Source organism: Trachinotus anak, unplaced genomic scaffold (genome assembly GCF_046630095.1).
Source record: "Trachinotus anak isolate AG129_WGS33_773 ecotype Australia unplaced genomic scaffold, CSIRO_AGI_Tana_v1 ptg000025l, whole genome shotgun sequence".
NCBI classification, from domain to species: Eukaryota; Metazoa; Chordata; class Actinopteri; order Carangiformes; family Carangidae; genus Trachinotus; species Trachinotus anak.
Genome location: NW_027273876.1, coordinates 2,672,115 through 2,690,914, shown reverse-complemented (window position 1 = coordinate 2,690,914; position 18,800 = coordinate 2,672,115). Strand labels below are relative to the sequence as shown.

The following is an 18,800-nucleotide window of genomic DNA, read 5'->3' as shown; positions in this document are numbered from 1 at the left end:
AACAACTGTTTACTCACCAGTTTTGGCAAGAGCTTAAGCTATTGTTGCATTTACAGTACAAGAGATTATAAGCAGCTACTTCTGCAGAGCAGACCGTACGCTGCAGTGACTCGGTATCGGAAAGTGAGGAGACAGGCCACCAAGGCTGGAGCTAGCTGGTTAGCATGCTAACTTCAGTAGAAGAAAAGAAGTGATTGAAATAGAAAACAAAACAAGAGGGTTGAGGGTTTGATGCTCAACTTGCAACGTTTGTTCTAGACTGGTAAGTTAACATCTATCAATGCTAACATTGGCTACGTAGCAATAGCAAAACTTACAAATAGCTCCTTTAAACAGTTATTTAAAAGGAGAAAAATCACTTCGGCGAAACTGCTAACAACAAGAGAAGGGATCTCAGTATAGACCCTAGTTTGTAAGAGGTCACAGCCAAAAAGGTTAAGAACCTTTTTTAATGTAAAATCTTAATTTGTAAAGTAACACATCACTATATCTCTCAAATAAAATCCAGTGCAGGAAAAACAACATCACCCCCTGAAATGTAGAGGAATATACTACTTAGCTACTTTCCACCACTGCAGAAGACAAATATATAAACAATTCAGATTCATTTCCAGTTCTAACATCATTGTGAGTCATGATAATTTAATTTACTAATGGTATAAACTGCCTTCTTCAGGCTTTAAGCAGCACCTCAGAGAGATTAAACAGAGTCCAGTTCATGTGCCAAAGTGGGCATGAGGGTGAAACTGTAGATCAGGAGCTGGTCGTACAAACACGGAAAGAGCAGTTTGGATGCCGAGACTGATTATGCCATAAGCTCTCTGCACTGGCTCGGGTTATACATTTGTGTGTGTGTGTGTGTGTGTGTGTGTGTGTGTGTGTGATAGAGAGAGTGATTGTGTGTGAGGGCAGTGAAAAAATAATATGATTCAAGCTGAAAACTGCTGATGTAACCAGAGGCTTGGCTTTAATCTGATATGTAATCCTCTTTTTATGAGATTTGACGCAACTTACATCTCGCCTGTTGAGGGAGCATGTCAGGTCTGTAGCGTTTACTTCCTGTGGGACAGTACGAAGTATGAGTGTCGTCATGACTCAGTCTGTGCTGAAACATGGCATCAAATGAAACACAAGTGCTGCACAAGTTTTGTCACAGGCTGAGCGGGTCGCAGCGGGTGTTTAGAAAGTGAGGACGCCGCGCACATGAGCAGGAAGGACTATTTTTATCAGTGAGGCTGTAACATGAAGCCCCGACCCCACGTCAGGATGTATAAATAACCGGTTTTCACAGACACAGTGTCTGTTTACATTTGGAGGTGACGGACTGGGTTGTCCGGAAGAGTGAGGAGTGTCCATGAAGTGCGCCATCATTATATTTAATCTCTAGAACCAGGTGTTTGTTCTTGTTAACTGCTTTGCATGTTACATTTCTAACTTGTCCAACAACCTAGTAATGAGACACATCCAGTCCGGATCCTCTGTCACTGATGTTGCTGTGGGTTGTGCTCCTCTGCAGCCTGACCTGCGACTGGCAATGGAGTACGCGAACAACGCCTCGAACAGCTACAGTTCTGGAGACACCATGAGCGCCTCCTTAGGCAACATGAGCATCAACGACCAGCACCACCAGGAGAACGGGGTCCAGATGGGACACAGAAGCCCCGGAGACGCCAAAATGAAAGGTCAGACACGGGGAATACAGACAAACTGGTGCAGACGATAAAAAGATGCTTCCTTAATGTTAATGTTTTCCAATGAATACGACTGAACTGTGAAGGAGAACATGGCAGATACAGGAAGAGATGACACATCGTTAGAGATATCTTCCTATCATCTTGTCATGGAGACGAGTGTCTTGACCAGATTCAGTCAAGACATCAGCACCAACCTGATTTAAAATCTACTGGAGGTTTGATGGTGATGATGATGATGATGATGATGATGATGATGATGATGAGGGACAGTACTGAGACACAGGAAGAGGTTGAGATCTAGTGACTGTGAAAGACGTCACATGATTCACGTCATCTTCGTCCGACCCTTTAATGACCACTGACGTCCTGCACTGCAGCGTCTGCGTCCATTCATTTGTCACATGTCTGCATGTAAAACAGAAACCAAAAGTCCAGCATGAATAATATGTGAAGACAATAAGATATACAAGATATATTCAGGTTAATCTGTCAGGTGCTTACATTTCCTGTGAAGTTTTGAATGTGTATTAGACACACATATAATTATGAAACAATACAAACATAACCCACAGTACTTAGGGCCACTTACAGCATTTGTTTTTATTGATTATGCTATAATAATATATCAACGTGACCGAGCAACATTAACAAAGCAGAATCCATGAAATCATCTCCCAGACAGTGAAACTGTAGCAGAGAGGAAAAAAAGATTTAAATCTAGATTTGAAAATCTTAACAGAAGCTGCTTCCTGAATTTGCATAAGGAGTTTAACCTAAAGAAGTGGAGCCTGATTATCAAAGATCTGCTGCTGAAAGTTTTTAAAAAAAAAAAAATCTAGCAGCAGTTAAATAACCAGCATCGAGAGAAGGTGAAGGTGGTGAAACGAGGTAATGAGACTGGAGCTGCAGGACGGAGACGGTTCATTTAAAGCTTTAGATGTTTGGACCTGATGATTTCATAAATGATATTAATTGATAGTGACTCAGCCCAGACATAATTTTATCATAAATAAAATGTAGATACACATTTGATAGTAAAACCCCAATTTAGCGTTTATTAGCTGTATATAAACATTTAATAAACACACTGTAATGTAGTTGTAAGGTGATATAAAGACTTTTATTGATGTAATTCTCTACAACTGTAGCTGCATCCATAACTAGATATTGTTACATAAAGAGATAATGAATGACATCATAACATAACACAGTTGTAATTACATAAAATATGTTGTTTAAATTTACTCTACACTTTAAATCTGATTAAAACTACATTACAGTGTGTTTAAACCACTGATGAATTGCTCATACCCAGCTGATTTGTGGATAAACTTTGGGGTCCACAGGTTAAAGGTCAACTCAACCCCTGTCCGTCTCTCAGGCTTCATGTTGGAGATTTAATCCCAGGAAATGATCTCAAAGAGAAAATGTCCTCGTGCAGTTTCCTAAAAGTCACTGTAGTGAGTGTGTGTGTGTGTGTGTGTGTGTGTGTGTGTGTGTGTGTGAAGAGTCGGGGCAGAGGCCGGGACCCAGAGTTTCTACTGTGCTTTGTTTTAATCCCTCTTTACATAATGGATACAAGACATGCTTGACTGGGCCTGAGAGCCTGACTGCAGCTGCACTGTGCTCTGTAATCCAGGCATCTGGGTCAGAGCCTCAGAACGAGCCCTGTCTCCGTCCTGAGCCACTGTTCGCTCCCGATTCAGCTCATAAACAATCAGGCTCTGAACGCTGCACAGAAAACGTCCACTTTTTCAGGAGGATTTCTGACGATTATTAATGTGAAACCCAGCGGAGACATGTCGAGGGAGGTGCCCAGTGTGTTTGAGTTGGTAAAATAGATAAATAGAGTTTTGACAGATTGTCAGTTTCAGGCCTGTCAGCAACGTGTCTCCCTCTTTCTCCCCCAACCCCCAATCAACCATATGGCCAATTAGTGCGTAGCCTAGCTTTCCCCAGTTTACAGCCCTCACTAGTGCAGTCGTTCTCCCCGTTCCCGTTCTCCATCGTCTCGTACGCAAACAGGAAGCGGTGCGCAGAGTCAGGGCCGCCTGCAGAGGTAAACAGCAGTGAAACACACAGTGAGTATCTGATTGGTCGCCTCAGTAGAAGACGTAGTGTAGAGGTGCAGTGGTAGTGTTTGTAGTGAGAGGTTAGTCTGAACGAAGTGTGGAACTTTATTTGTGTTTTATGAGTTTAAAGGTGGTTTAGTTACTTCAGGTCTGAATTATACATACTGTGACTGTGAATCTACGGTGGCCCTGAGAGCTCAACACACTGCAACAACGTAAGAAAACACAAATTCAGAAAACATTGTCATCAATTCGACAACACACCTGCTGCAAATACTGACAGCACAACAGAAGCGTTTCCAGGGGAAACGAGAAGTGATGAACCCGACTGTGACCCTCGTGCGTCGGGGTCAGGTTCATCACTTTCTGTGTCGGTTGTCGTTTTTTGTATTTGGTTGTGTTGTGAGCATTTGCAGTGTGTGTGTTTTCTGAATTTGTTTGATGTTCTCTGTGATGTGTTGCACTTCTGTATTTATAGAATTTGTGTCTGATTGCATTGAACAATGAAGGTTTCTGGCACTTCACTGTCATTATGGGTCAATGCGTTGGATTTGTTTTAGATTCTCAGTCTTGTGGTCTTGATATTTACATTAACACTATGTTAAAGTCAGAAACTGGTATTTACAGTAACTCTGATAAGACCTGAACACAGCGTAGTTTCAGAACTTCAGCGTCCTGCAGGCGACTCTTGTCCATCATGAACAGTGTTGTAATTCATGTTGTAAAACAAGACTCGATCTTGATTTATTCCCTCAAGCTGATATCTTAACATAGTTTAAAGTTGATCTTTTCTGTGTTATGATGTATTCCAGTGACACTCTGGCTGTAGTGGAGGTAAATCAGTCTGTTTGAGCTGTGTAACATACATTTCCTGTGAAGGTTTATTATCTAAACATCATTAACCCAAAATGATGTCATAATTAATTTTTTCCGAACAGGTCTGCTTTAACATGTAACACTTTCCTTTAAGTAAGATTTTTCTGGTTTGTTCTTGTTCTTATTCCCTGAAACATCTGAGCAAACACTTTTCACAAATCTGGATTCAGCAGCTAAAAAAGGTTTTATCCATGTAATTTTTATTTCTCAGCTCACATGAACATCAGATGTGGTTGGTTTCACCGGTGTCGCCTGCCGTTGTCAGTTTCCTTCATGATCACCCCAGTTTACCTTTGATCCACAGACAGTGAGGCGACGCTCACCGAGAACGGGCTGAAGTCTGTGTCTGAACTCTCTCAGGCAGAGAGCGGTGATGACGAGGCGAAACCCGGTACGCCCGCCCGCTCTCCTCATGTCCTGAAGCTTGAAAACCAAAGACTGCATTAATGCAAATTAACCCTCATTCAGCATGTGTGCAGATTATCACTTCATTTTCTCCTCTTTTACAAACAACCTTCCTTTTGTTTCAGAGGCGTTTTTTGCAGAAATGTGAATCTTGGTTTGTTGATTTCACAGTTTTCCTAACTCTAACCCTTCTTGCCTGTTTGCTAATGTATGCTTTGAAGCTGCTAATTTGTCTGGTATTTATAGCCTGGTGGTGAAAGTGAGGCACATGTAGCTGCTGTCACTACAGACAAAGTGCAATAAGAGCCCATTACCCGGCGAACATGCAGAACCAGCACAGCTCCGCTGGCTGACGTGGAAAACACCGGCTCTGTGTGGCTGTAAGAACCAGCCACACAGAGCCGGTCGGGGTCAGGCTACGCTTTGATCATGAACACTGAGCGTGACAGTTTGTCCAAAGAGTAGTGGGGGGGGGGGCCGTCAGCGGTGAAGGGGCTCCTTGATCTGTTAAACAGCTCCTGAGTGTGTGAACATGAGAAATACCACAAGTGACCCGACATGAGGTCGGGAGAGGATTTAGCTGAGGAGGCTTGAAGAGGTTGAGATTTAGGGTTTAAAGACTCCTAATTTCTTCTTCTGTCACTTCATCAGTCATGGAGAATATTTTTAATTCATGTGGAGTCATATGATGCTGCTGCAAACAAGAAAGATCTGCACCGGCTAATTCAGCTAATCCAGAACAAGGCTGCCAGACTCGTTCTAAGATGCCCAGTGTAGTGTCCTGGCTCCTCCTGTTTATAATGAAAGTGACATTATCAGGTGCACCTCATTCGTTCTCTGACCAGCTGCATGTTTATTAAGTAACTTCATTAAACTGAACATTGCTTTTTTTGTGTGTGTGTGTATTTATTTTATGATGTATGTTGAGAGCGTGGAGCCTCAGGAGGACTAACAGCCGCTGTGGCGGAAGCTAAAAGAGCTTAATAAATAATAAATAAAGTGACTGACATCCGTTTATCCCACAGTGGAGACGTCTGCAGAGACGGGCGGTGCTGAAGCCGCGGCCTCGCTCTCAGACGTGGAGAGCGCCTCGTGTGGAGACGAGGGGCAGCTCGGTACGCCTCCTGTGTTTGAGCCCTCGCTCCTTTTTCAGCTGCTTCTGCATCCCTTTCTTTTTCTAGCTTCTTTCCCCCAGAACAGCTTGAACGTTTTGGGAAATATGAATAATGGATTTCTTGCCAAGAGTGAGAGGATCAACACCACTCTCATGTCTGTGTGGTGAATATGAAGCCACAGCCAGTAGCCAGTTAGCTTAGCTTAGCATAAAGACTGGAAAGAAAGGGAAACAGTTAGCCTGGCTCTGTGTAAGCACCTCTAAAGATCACTTATTAACACAGTTGGGTATATTTTTTTCACCTTTGAATAGGGCTACAACTAATGACTATTTTCTCTATTAATTAATGAATCATTTTCTCTATAAAACATCATAAAACAGTGAAGAATGCACACAAGGTGACGTCAGTTAGTTGTACTGCATTATAGCCAACTGATTATTTTTGGATTGACCAATAAAAGCAGAGAGTTCTTACATTTGAGAAGCTTTATTATAGCTAATTACATGCAGGTGAATTTTCTCTCTTTCATCAGATGTCATCAGAGGTCATGTCATCAGATTACTCGTTTTGTTTTGTCTTGTTTTTAAAGATGTTCAGTTTACTGTGCAATAAAACAGAAAAAGCAGCAAATCAACTAATAAGTTGTAACTTACTTTTTAAACAACACAATAAAGTGTAAAAAGGAGCTCTTTCTTGGCTGAGAGCAGTAACTTCCTGTTGTCATCTTGAAGTTGCCAAGCTTCATAAAACCTTCATAAAACCACCACTTTGTTACACTTCAGCTTTCTTACACATTAAATAAACAAGATATAAGGTGTTTATTAGAAAGCTTTAGGGCTGCTTGTATCCCATTGGTTCCAGTGTTTGTGCTAAGCTAAGCTAACCAGTTGCTGACTGTGGCTTTGACATGAGGGTGATATCGATCGTCTCATTTAACTCTCAGCCAGAAAGCACACTCTGTATTTTCCAACATGTCAGGCTGCTGCTTCAGGTTTTACGACCAAAGCTTCCTGCTGCTCTTGTGTTTGTCCTGAATGTAAAACGAAGCTCACTATCTTTTTCTTTCAGCATCATGGTTTGGGGAAAAAAAAGTTTGTTTGGGTTTGTTTTCTCTTTGGCTTCGTTCTTTGTTTTTTTTCATGCTTGCTCGGGCCGTTGATATTCTGACTCCTCTCAGAGCTGCAACATGATCATGAGCAGACTCCAAATATGTCCTTTTTTTAAACAAAAAGATGGTTACATCCTGGCTATTTCAGAATGAAAGCAATGGCCAAACCGCAGGCAGATTTAAGACTCCTGTGATCTGTTAAACAGATGCAGCGCTCCCAGTCGTGGAGAACGCCAGAATAATGTTAAAAACAGCTGAAGTACCACATGGAGCACCAGCTTAGGTGTGGTACTGCTGCACCACGCAGGACTTGAATAAAAACTGTGGAAACCCGGTCGCTCTGTGCCTTTGCATATTCATCCCTATGATTTTGAATGATATATTTATCTAACTGTTATTTGCTTCGGGCTTTGTGCATTAACCCAGGACGCGCTGTATGTGGGCTTTTATTGATTTCTTTGCAGTGAGTGTATTAATCAGTCATGAATGACAGAAACTCATTACTGACCACGCTCTCATGTCTTTCCATCTGTCTCATCATGTTCCATCAGCAGCAGGAGGAGCAGCTTCAACAGGTAGGCTGCTTTATGTCTTATTGATCGCACTTAGGCTGTGTTTATTTACTGCAGGAGATAGAGATGACTACGCTTATAAGAACAGGTGGGCGGACAGTAACCCAGAGAAGAGGCAGCTGTTCTCTGCTATCAGTCTTTTACAGCGTGCTCCACATAGATTTATTATATTGTTCCGGGATCAAAGAGTCTGGAGTGACCCACCTGAATATTTATAGACTTTTACAGAGTTTAAATATAATCTGCTGACAGATGCGTCCATTGTTTTAAAAAGTCGTTATTAATTGATTGATTCATTTTGCATTTATATGACACAATAATCAAGTAAAAGTTTAAAAAAAAATTATAAAAAAGATAATTACATTTGCCAATTAGCTAAACTATTCAAATAGTAAAAATTCAAATTTAGTCTTTTGTATATTTTATATATATAAAATAATATAAAATTTTGAAATATTTTACCTGCTTTTATCAATGTGCTGCTATTATGTCCCCCTACTTTATATCTATTTTGACTTAATACTAGAATCATTCTAAATTTTCTCCTTTTTTAAAATTGCTTTTCTTTAAGGTGGAGATGTTTTCACTGCACGTTGTTCTAGAGTATGAGGGAAAAAATTTATTTGAGTAGAATTACATGTCATATTACATATTTAATTTAAACACGACTCTCTTCGATTGTAAACTGCACTAAAATATATTTTTATATTGAAAATGCACCAAATGACTGTGTGTAATGTGACCAGTTATCCTGCAGTAACAGACCCACAGTTCTTCTCCACACTTTAGAATAAAAAAGAATAAAAGCTTAACAAAAAACCATAAACTATAAAACAATAGAAAATAATTTTCACAATAATTTTAACAATTACAATAAATACCATCTGTTAAAATGCCATCAGATTTAAAAGAGATACTTCAGGTGCCTGAGTGCTAATTGAGTGAATAGATTTATAATGATTTTTATAAATATATCGATGAATCAATATTAAACACTGTCAAAGGTTATAATTACTCTATAATTACTTGGCACACTCCCGACTCCATACTGTACAGATTTCTTTTGGTTCTTCGGTATTAAGTTCAAAGTATTTTGGGGGGAGTATATTATGTTTGACAGTCAGAAGCAGATCAGAAAGACGTTCACATTTTAATCACCTTGTTGTGAAAATGCATATTTCAGTGGTCTGTTGTTCATTATGTTCACTGGAATGCATCATCTGTTGTCCGTCACCCCGGTGTGATGCATTACTGTCCATTTCCATTTCATTTTATTTTGATGTGAACTCAAGAATTTTCTTTACAAACCAACCACCATTAATCACTTCTCTGTTCATGAGTCTTGCATATCACCGTTTATAGATCTTTGGTTTTTTTCTGGTCAATGAGACAAGTGTCTATTATTTTCCTTCTGGACATCTCTTCTTTATTTTTTCTTTCAATGGGGAGATGGCAAACAAGTGCTGTGAATGTCATCATTAATCTGCTTTCCAAACAAATTAGCAAAGCCTGGCACTGGAGTCCACAGTGAGTTCGTGTTTGTGGGCGACGGATCAAAGCCTGCTGTAGCCGGAGCCGGGGAGGGCGTTGACTTCATGGGAGCTTCCTGCCCCCAGGACCCAGGAAACGAGGCGGTGGGAGAGTGTGGGAAGAGGCTGAGTGACTCTTTATGGGCCTCTGAAGACCTCAGCTGCAGGTCAGAGGTTAGACGGGATGGGCAGGCCAGCAGGGGGAGCCCAGAGTGGACCGGAGCTGTGGACCCTCAGAGGGCGATCAGCCTGGACGCCTCCGAGTGCCTGACTGAAATCAACAATCCGTCTTTAGTCAGGAGCACGGCTGTGGAAGACCTTACGTCCATCGGAGAACGAAAGTTGTGGGTTAATCAAGGACAGGAACTCGTCTCTGAACAAATAAAGGATGGACTGACTGGTGATGGTGCAGCTGTAAAGTCCTGCAGTGCCTCTGGAAGCAGAAATGTCGCTCCAGAAACACAACAGACCCCTAAAACCCAAAGTCTGTCACAATCTAGTTTTGAGTCTCATCCAGAAGATGATCCAGAAAATAGCAGTAGGGACATTTCGGAGAAGGACAGCCTTTTAACCAAAATGCCATCTGACACGGCAGCTGAAAACAGCAGCAGTGACTCATCGTTACATAGGGCCAGCTATTCAAAGCCTGACATTTCTAATGACTCAGAGATGAGGAGCAGTGTGGCTCAGACCACCGGCACCGCTGAACTCCAGAAAACACCCCCCCAAAGCTCTCCAGCCAGAAAGTCTTTGGTGCCGGTCGCTATTTTCAAAGGTCTGTTTGCTGTCATGTTCACCAGTTCAGAACCAGCCCTCCTCAGTTAACTCCTTCCACTTGTTTGATTTACAACGCAGCTTCTACCGTATGTTATGCAGCACTCTCCCTCTGAATTTTTCTATGGACGGTAACTTTGACCTGAGGAGTAGCTTGTTGTCCTCCCTCCCCACTTTAGCTTTTTGTTTCATCTCTCCATCTCTGCTCACTCTGCTGGTTATGCAGCCCCCCAAAAAACCACTTTCTTGATTTCCACTTGCACTATGTGTGCATTACGGGTCACGTTGCATGCTGCATACCCTCCATCACCTGTTTCACTTCATTTATTTTTGCCATGTGAATGTAAATAGACACACACTTGGAAGCAAAAAGTGTTTATTTCACTCGGTTGGATTAAAAAAAGTAATTATAGATATTAAACTTAAAAAAAATTTTTTTTTATTCTTTTCTCTCTTTTCTGTAGCTCAAGCAAAGATGGATAACGGCTCCCTGGACAAGGTATGTGACCAGCTTTAGTGTAGTTGTGTCTCTCATTTGTTTACATTTAAAGGATCATTCTTATTTATTAAAACATGGGTCTTATTTTTGGCGTTTTGTCCATCTTTACTTTTACCGTCAGATAAAATGGTCTCGATCATGTATTGTTAACTTGTTTACGTTCTGCCTGATCATCTGACTGCTCGTGTTTTGAGGCTGGAGACAAGAACAACAGAATTAGCCGTTGTTTAAATGCCTAAAATGACGAGGACCTCTAGTGGCCTTGTGAATTACGACCGTCTGACAGGAGCAGAGGTGAAAGACGAATCATGTTGTAATCAGAGTGGCGTCAACAAAGTTTGTGACTTGGATGCAAGAAATTGCTGTTCATTAGATGAGAAAAGTGATGCCTCTCTCGTCTCTGTACAATGTATCTGGAGCCTCAGCCGGCAGCTAGTTAGCTTAGCTTAGCATGAAGAGTAGAAACAGGGGTAGAAAGCTTGCTGGCTTTGTCCAAAGGTAAGAAAATCCACCTACGAGCACTAGACTGTTTCTGTAGTCTTCCTTCCTTTCCAGTCTTTATGCTAAGCTAAGCTAAGCTAAGCTAAGCTAATTGTCTCCAGTTTAACATTCAGACACGAGTGATAACAAGCTTCTCCTCTAACTCTGAAGCAAATAAACATATTTCCCAAGTATTCCTTTAGGTGAGTAGTATTTGTCCCTAAACAAAACTTTATCATAGGGGTTGCGTCAGTTGCCACGGTTGCAGCAGTGATACAGCAGTAATGGTCATACGCTGTTTTTGAAGGTGACGTGTTTTTGTGTTTTCAGATCTGAGCCATTACTTTGTTGAGTACAGTATCATCACGGCTGTCAGAAATGAAGTCCAGAACTACAAAAATAAGACCAAAGTTCTAATAAACCTTAACGATCCTTTAACATCGTATTCATTCCATCATATTCTTTTCATTTTTCATTTGTTAAATCATTCTTCTGTTTTTTGGTCACTGTCATTGGAACTTTTGTTTTTCATTCATTTTCCCTCCTCATGAAAAAAGACTCAAACTGCCACCAAACCAACCTCTTCCCTTAAAAGACCATCCATAGTCACCAAGGGCAACAAAACACACGCTTCCTCCCGAAACGGCCACAGCTCCATTCCAGTTAAAACCGGCAGCACAGGGCCCAGGCAGCCCGGAGTAAGTACAGGTCTGAATGCAGCCTAGAGTTTAGACCTGATCTGAGTTCAGGTTTTTAGAAAGGATGTTTGACCCTCGCTGTTCTTTGACCTCTTGTCCAAACATGTTGAATCCTGACCGACACTGGGTTAAAAGACAGTCGAATAAAAGTAGCTGCTGCATCTAAATGTCTGTTGTTCATTTTCAGGGTGTTGCTGGTGCAAAGTCTCAAACTCCAGGAGCCAAAACTTCTGCAAAACCTGCAGCTCAACCAGGTACGGATTCAGGATTTTACATTTAATATGAATTCTTTTCATTTTCATTTATGTCATTTTATAAGGAGTAAGAATGACAGATTACTTATGATATCATATTTTTTGTGATACAGCTAGTGCCAAGAAACCTCCCACTCCAAAAATTGATAAAGGTAAAAAAGAAAAAAAAAAAAATGCTAATCATTAGAGATGTAATTAGAGATTACCTTCAGCCCTGCATGGCCTCAATGCCACAGTCTGATCCGGTCTGACCTGGATCAAACTTGGTCAGCTTTTAGCCAAGATAGTGCCTAGTTGATTTTTATTTTTATGATTTATTATTATTCTTTTTCTTTCCTCCATGACCAATGACATGTTTAAAACCTTTGACCCGTTGCTTCTCCGGTTGCTTAAGATGCCCAGAGTGGACAGAGCAGCCCTGGTACTCCCAAATCCCCCTCTAGCCAAGCACTCACTGCGAAGGCGGCAGCTGAGGCCAACAAAGTGAAGAAGGTCGCGGTGGTGCGTTCTACGCCCAAATCCCCAGGCTCGATGAAAAGCCGCCCGCCGGCGCCTCTGGCGGCTGCTGCAGCACCAATGCCGGACCTGAAGAACGTCAGGTCCAAGATCGGCTCCACAGAGAACATCAAGCACCAGCCCGGCGGTGGAAAGGTAACCTTCCTCCGGCTCTAACGCTGACATTGAGTACACCTCAGACTGCCCACAGCCCGAGCCTCTGCTGCTCTGTGCAGACGGGACTTTTTAGATCCATTTATGTTGCTGTGGAGGCAAAAATAATCTTATTGTTTTTTGGGCTCCACCCACTGAGATTTGAATCAGCCAATCAGAATATTTCTGCTTCCAGAGCTGCTGTGAGAAACGTTTGGCGTTGTCTCATCTACAGTGCAGCGTGCTCAGAGTGTGAGCTTGTGCAAGCACGTGTGCCATTTGTTTTCTGGTTGATGAGTGTGTGAGGTTATTTTAGCTTCAGAAGCTCTGCAAGTCTCTGCTCTACTTCTGTGCAGGACACAGTCACGTGTCAAATGTTTCACAGCTGAAACTGAGAGGAAGTTGTGTTGTGATATTTATGGACCAAAATAAATGATTTATTTCTGATCAAAGAAGAAGAGATGAGCCGAAAAACTGAGGCTGCGTCTTAATCAGAACCAACACTGTTTTGTGGACTTGTGGTTTTTACTTGTCTCCTCTCTGATTGCAGTGATTACCTTCCTGTATTTGGTCCTGTTGTTGTTCTTGGTCTTCTTATTGACTGTTAAAGGAAATGAGAGGAAATCTGAACATAATCAGTTTCAAGTCAAATGCACAGATTGACGAAGTGCATGCGCTCACACACAAACCACTGCAGCACCAGCTGACGTAGGTTCAAGCTCATGTGTCAAACCCTCCTTTCCACTATCTCTACATCTAAAAGCTGACGTTTTCATTCTTCCAGGTACAAGTCCTTGATCAGAAGGTGGACTATAGTAATGTCCAGTCTAAGTGTGGCTCCAAAGACAATATCAAACATGTACCCGGTGGCGGCAATGTGAGTAACTGAGGGATGAACTCAACACCAGACTCTTGAGTATCTCTGCAGTTATGATCATCAAAACCAGCTTTTGGTAAAAAATAAATAAATAAAGTGCTCTTTTGTTTGTGCTCTCCATGTTGATATACATGATCAGAAGAAGAATATGATCACAATCTGCTCGATATTAAGACATTCAGATATTTAAATATTAACACTAAAAGCTCAAGGTGCACGTAGACAAAGCCAACTACTTTAACGCATTAAAGCTGACATCTGTAATATGTTATTTAGTATGATACTGTTTAATTCGTATGGACATTTTTGTGTTAAAGTACAAACAAAACAAAGTGTATGTACCGTGTGTGCAAACTCTGGCAAAAGCAGTCACATCTGAGCCAGAGTCATATTTTACACAATATTTTTACTTTTCTGCACTAAACTCGTGAGGCTGCGGTCGAAAAGTCTTTTTTTCTCAGGAAGGTTCCTCACTGAGTGAAATGACCTGGAGGTATCTCAGCGGCAGCCATGATAAGTGATTCAGTGCTTCCCATCTTATTTCCTTTAGCATAGGAAACTCCGGACCTTGCTGAAAATGCCATCCCACAATTCCTTGCAGCAGCAAAATTTAAAGTGACGTACTACAGCGGATCCACATAAACGTTAACACCACTTATATGTTTGTGACACGATCCAAAACTTACAGGAATCCTCCAGATTTCTTCTGTCAGATCTGTCCAGTTAGGAGTCAAATGAAAAACAAGCAGATTAAATCAATAACATAACCATCACAACAAAATGCTACAGAAATATTTCATTTCATGAAATCCCCTCCCATTGTGTCGCATTAAAAATTAATTTTCTCTACTTAACAAACTGTCAAAGCACTCATGTTAGGAAACTCTATACTTTAAATATAATTTATTCATTTTCTACTTGTATATTCCTGCCATGTAATCATCATTCAACATGATCAATTTGTTTTCTCTTTGTGGTTAGAAAAGGAGGCTTTATCGTCCATGTGTTATAAATAAAGTGGTTTAAAAAAAAAAAAAAAAAGTCTAGTTTAAGTGCAGTTGGATCCTCTCTGCACCGAGGTTGTATTTCCCTGAGACAGCCTCTGACATCTTTCCTTGACCTCGTGATGTTTTCCACTGAGGTCGAGGTCATTCTGACTTTTCGACCGCAGCCTTTCCAGTTCCTGCAGCAGCACCACACGTTGCTTCCTTCGGCTTTTTAGCTGCTTTGTAGCGTCTGACTCAAACATCTAGAGCATCCAGTGTGACAAACATGCAAAGTTATGGATGGCCGCTTTAATGAGACGAGTCAAACACGTGTAGTCCTCATCCCTTTAACGTCTTACTTCCTCCTGTTTGGGCTCATTCCCTCCTGCAGCACTTCTCATTTTTATTTCTGAAGAGTTTCATTCTTCTTCGTGTGCAGGTCCAAATCCTCGATAAGAAGCTGGACTTAACTAATGTCCAATCCCGCTGTGGCTCTAAAGACAACATAAAGCACACACCCGGTGGAGGAAAGGTGAGGAATCTGGACAGTGATGCGGTTTGTGTTGGTTCTTACACTGAAGTGCTGAACATGCTTGTTTTCTGAGCTCACGATGCCTCTGCCACAAACAGAGGAGTCCTCTTCAAATATCCGACTGTCTCATTTCTTTATACAGTACAGCTACATTCAGACCTTTTTAATGCTTTTTTCTCTCATTTACACAAGACTCATTTCCTGTCATTACAGTAGTGTCACAGTTTGATGGTCTCACTCTTCACCTGCAGCCATGCTGCTCTCAGTGGGCTAACAGTCTCTTCCCCTCAATTCTTCACTTTTCCAGGTTAAAATCCTTGATCAGAAGGTGGACTATAGTAATGTCCAGTCTAAGTGTGGCTCCAAAGACAATGTCAAACATGTACCTGGTGGCGGCAATGTGAGTAACTGAGGGATGAACTCAGAGTATCTCTGCAGGCACCATCATCAGAACCAACCCTCTCACTAAAGCAGAAAGACTTTTATGCTTCAAGGTCAAAATACTTCAGAGGTTTTCAAAGTCTGACGCCAACAAAGGTTTGTATTGGAGATACAATCTGGCTTAATTTGACCCACATTTTTAGCATTTAATAAAACATTATCCAAGTGACTTATAACTGTAGAAACATATTTAATTGCACTGATATTTAAGCTCTTTAAGTGAATCTATTTCATGATGATTCTCACAGTTCGCTTCGCTTCCTACTCACAGTTTGAAAACCTCTGAACTACTTGACCTGAAGGTGGATTATAGTAAAGTGCAGCCAAAGACAGTATCAAACATGTACCCAGAGGTGGTGATGTGAGTAACTAAGGGATCTTCTCATCTCAGCAGTTATGATCATCACACCAGCACTTGTTAAAAAGAGATTAAGTCCTTCCCTGTCCTCCTTAATCAGCCATGTTCCCTGGTTAGATCTCGCTCCCTTGAGCCTCAGACTCGTCCCTCAAAGATCTAATTTCCTCTCCAGCGATGGTCCTCATTCGCAGCTCTGCTGCTGCTGTTGCTTCCTCCAGGATAACCGTCTTTTTTCCCCACATATCAATTTTCCAGGTACAAATTACTGATAAGAAGTTGGACTTAAGCAATGTGCAGTCCCGGTGTGGCTCCAAAGATAATATAAAACATGTACCCGGTGGTGGCAATGTAAGTAGATGAATAAGGGTGAGCTGCAGGTGTGCATCTGCTGCTAAAAGCCCTTCTTGTTGCTTCTACTGAATGCATCTTCACAGCGGAGCACGAAACCTCCTGTCTGTTCGACCCATTTCCTTCTGACTGTCAGTGCTGTTAACACCTCCTATTAACAGTCTTATCATTACACTTATAGACAGGCCTGAGCATTTCATCCTAACAACTGTAGATTTATTTCACTACCAGTAGTTTCTGATTTCCACCTTCGATTTTAAAGGCGCTATGTGTAAGTTTTGCTATCGCTACATAGCTAACATTAGCGTTACTTACCAGTCTAGAGCAAATGTTGCATCAAACCCTCAAGAATCTTGTTTTATTTTTTTTCTTCTATTGAAGTTAGCATGCTAATCAGCTAGCCCCAGCTCTGTCAGCCCATATTGTCACTTTTCCGATACTGAGTCACTGTAGCGTCCAGTCTGGCCTGAAGAGGGCGTATTATAACCTCTTGTATTGTAAATGTAACAATGGCTAAAGCTCAGCTGCTAATGCTAATGTTAGCTATGTAGCAATAACAAAACTTACACATCGCTCCTTTGATCAGTTGCCATAAATTGGAGTGTTTCTGTCAGCGCACCGTCACGGTGTAGTGCTCACAATGCATCTGCTGTCACAGCTCAGTCTTATGTAATGCTCATGGTCTAATGTAAGCTTGATAACTCTGTTGAATCTGTGCCTGTCGGTTTGACTGTGATCAGTGTTCAGACGTTTTACCACCCAAACCAGCCCCTGAACCAACATGCATGAATCCTGTGTGTGGATGTTTTTATTCAAACTGATCCTCAAGTTGCAAATGTCTTAATTCTCTCACGGTGAAGTGAACTAATCGTGGCATCAAAACGTGAAGAGCAGGAGTCTCTGCGCAGTAACAAAGAGTCTCTGTCCTCCGACAAACTGCGCCTGTTGTTGAGATTGTGACCTCAGCCGAGAGGGACAGAGCGCTTTGTGTTACGATGACAGGAGGCCGTGAGATGAGATCATTTTAGACTTGCATTGTGATGCATGGCTGAGAAATATGGCGACAGTCAACAGGAGCAATGCATGTTCAAAATGCAGATTATGATCAAATAAATGTGATACTAAATGTTTTTAACATGAAACTCAGTCACTTTTCTGCATTTTTTAAATTAAAGCGCTTGTAAAGGTTTCACCAGTCAGAAGTACAGAACTTCAGTATCTAATCCAGTGATTTATGAATCTGTTTTCCCTCTTTGATCACAGCTTTAATCTTTAGAAGACTAACAGGATCAGCTCCTCTGTGCGTGCATGCAGACTGAGTGTGAACAGTTTCTCTGTTACTCCAGAATAAAACAGCATGTTTCTGCTTTCTGCTTTGTTCCCGTCACAGGTTCAAATCGTGCACAAAAAGATCGACCTGAGCAGCGTCACATCGAAGTGTGGATCCAAGGCCAACATTCATCACAAACCAGGTGAAACATCATTTGTCATATGTTGTGGTTTAAAATTCAAAAAGGAGGATAAATGAAAAGTGGCGTGTAGCATGTTTTTTACAGGACAGTCTCAGGAGTGATTCACAGCAGAATGCTGCAGAACCATTGTTGCATATTGTTATTAAAAATAATCTCAAACAGAATGAAAAGAATCTAAATAATGCCTCACATATTGATATGTATAGATACATATATCGATTAACGTATTGACAATGGTCCTATTTTCTGTTTTCATTAGGTGGTGGAAATGTCGAGATTAAAAATGAGAAGCTGGAGTTCAAAGTCCAGTCTAAGATCCGTTCTCTCGACAACATCGGCCACGTTCCCGGAGGAGGACAGAAAAAGGTAAAAACACCACAACCAGACTCCAGGTGAAATTTACTCATTTACTAGGAGCCGACATGTTGCCCCTCTTCACCACGTTCTGCCTGTTGCATGGCCAGAGCTTTATCCGCTGGAGACCGGACTCCTCTACGTTCTTACAGCAGCACATCGATGCTCAAAACCATCCACGCTGACTGTACAAGGTTTCCACACAAACACCTCCATCTTTAGAGCTCATAAAAACACACCGCCGAGCAGCAGGAGGTGGCTCTGGCTGCCTGATCGCTCCCTCCATTCGTCCATCTCTCATCCTCTCCTCCTGGGTTCATCATCATCATCATCATCATCATCACTTCTTCTTACGCTTTGAGCTTCAGTTGCTTCCATCTTCTCCGTCCAGCTGTTTCAGTTCAACATAAATTCTCAGTTGTCATCATGATCTTTTGTTTCTTCTCATTTGTTTTTTTTTTCATAAGTTGTGTTGCACTTTGATTTCTGTTGATGCCATCATGTGTTTTTGTTGCATGCCTTGTTCATTCCCTTTTTGCCGGGGCTCCTCTGTAGAGGGAGAAGGGCAAGGAAGCAGAGGGGAGCACCTCAGGCAGCCCCTCCATCCCCTCCCCCGCAGTCACCCCCCCTCTGTCACCTCAGACTGTCCCTCCAGCACCCAACACACCCATCCTGACGAACCCCCTCATAAAGATTGAGGACTCCTGT

At 41.7% G+C, this 18,800-nt stretch overlaps 1 protein-coding gene across 18 annotated transcripts in view; it reads left to right on the top strand.

Annotated features, from left to right (window-relative positions):
• The window catches only part of LOC139608305 (microtubule-associated protein tau-like), a 32,200-nt gene that overhangs the window by 9,050 nt on the left and 4,350 nt on the right, over positions 1-18,800 (top strand). For 3 of the 18 annotated variants that reach the window (XM_071461915.1, XM_071461900.1, XM_071461908.1), the window contains exons 2-15: positions 1,517-1,682; positions 4,947-5,033; positions 6,073-6,162; positions 7,822-7,845; positions 10,610-10,644; positions 11,682-11,822; positions 12,010-12,076; positions 12,190-12,228; positions 12,471-12,727; positions 13,509-13,601; positions 15,027-15,119; positions 16,174-16,266; positions 17,657-17,738; positions 17,998-18,104. In XM_071461915.1, the coding sequence (XP_071318016.1) occupies positions 1,535-1,682; positions 4,947-5,033; positions 6,073-6,162; positions 7,822-7,845; positions 10,610-10,644; positions 11,682-11,822; positions 12,010-12,076; positions 12,190-12,228; positions 12,471-12,727; positions 13,509-13,601; positions 15,027-15,119; positions 16,174-16,266; positions 17,657-17,738; positions 17,998-18,104 (1,356 nt within the window). In that variant the 5' untranslated portion in view covers positions 1,517-1,534. Of the gene's footprint in view, positions 1-1,005; positions 1,394-1,516; positions 1,683-4,946; positions 5,034-6,072; positions 6,163-7,821; positions 7,846-10,609; positions 10,645-11,681; positions 11,823-12,009; positions 12,077-12,189; positions 12,229-12,470; positions 12,728-13,508; positions 13,602-15,026; positions 15,120-16,173; positions 16,267-17,656; positions 17,739-17,997; positions 18,105-18,647; positions 18,799-18,800 lie in introns of those variants that run through there. The other 15 variants (XM_071461903.1, XM_071461916.1, XM_071461901.1 and 12 more) reach the window with 15 other exon arrangements.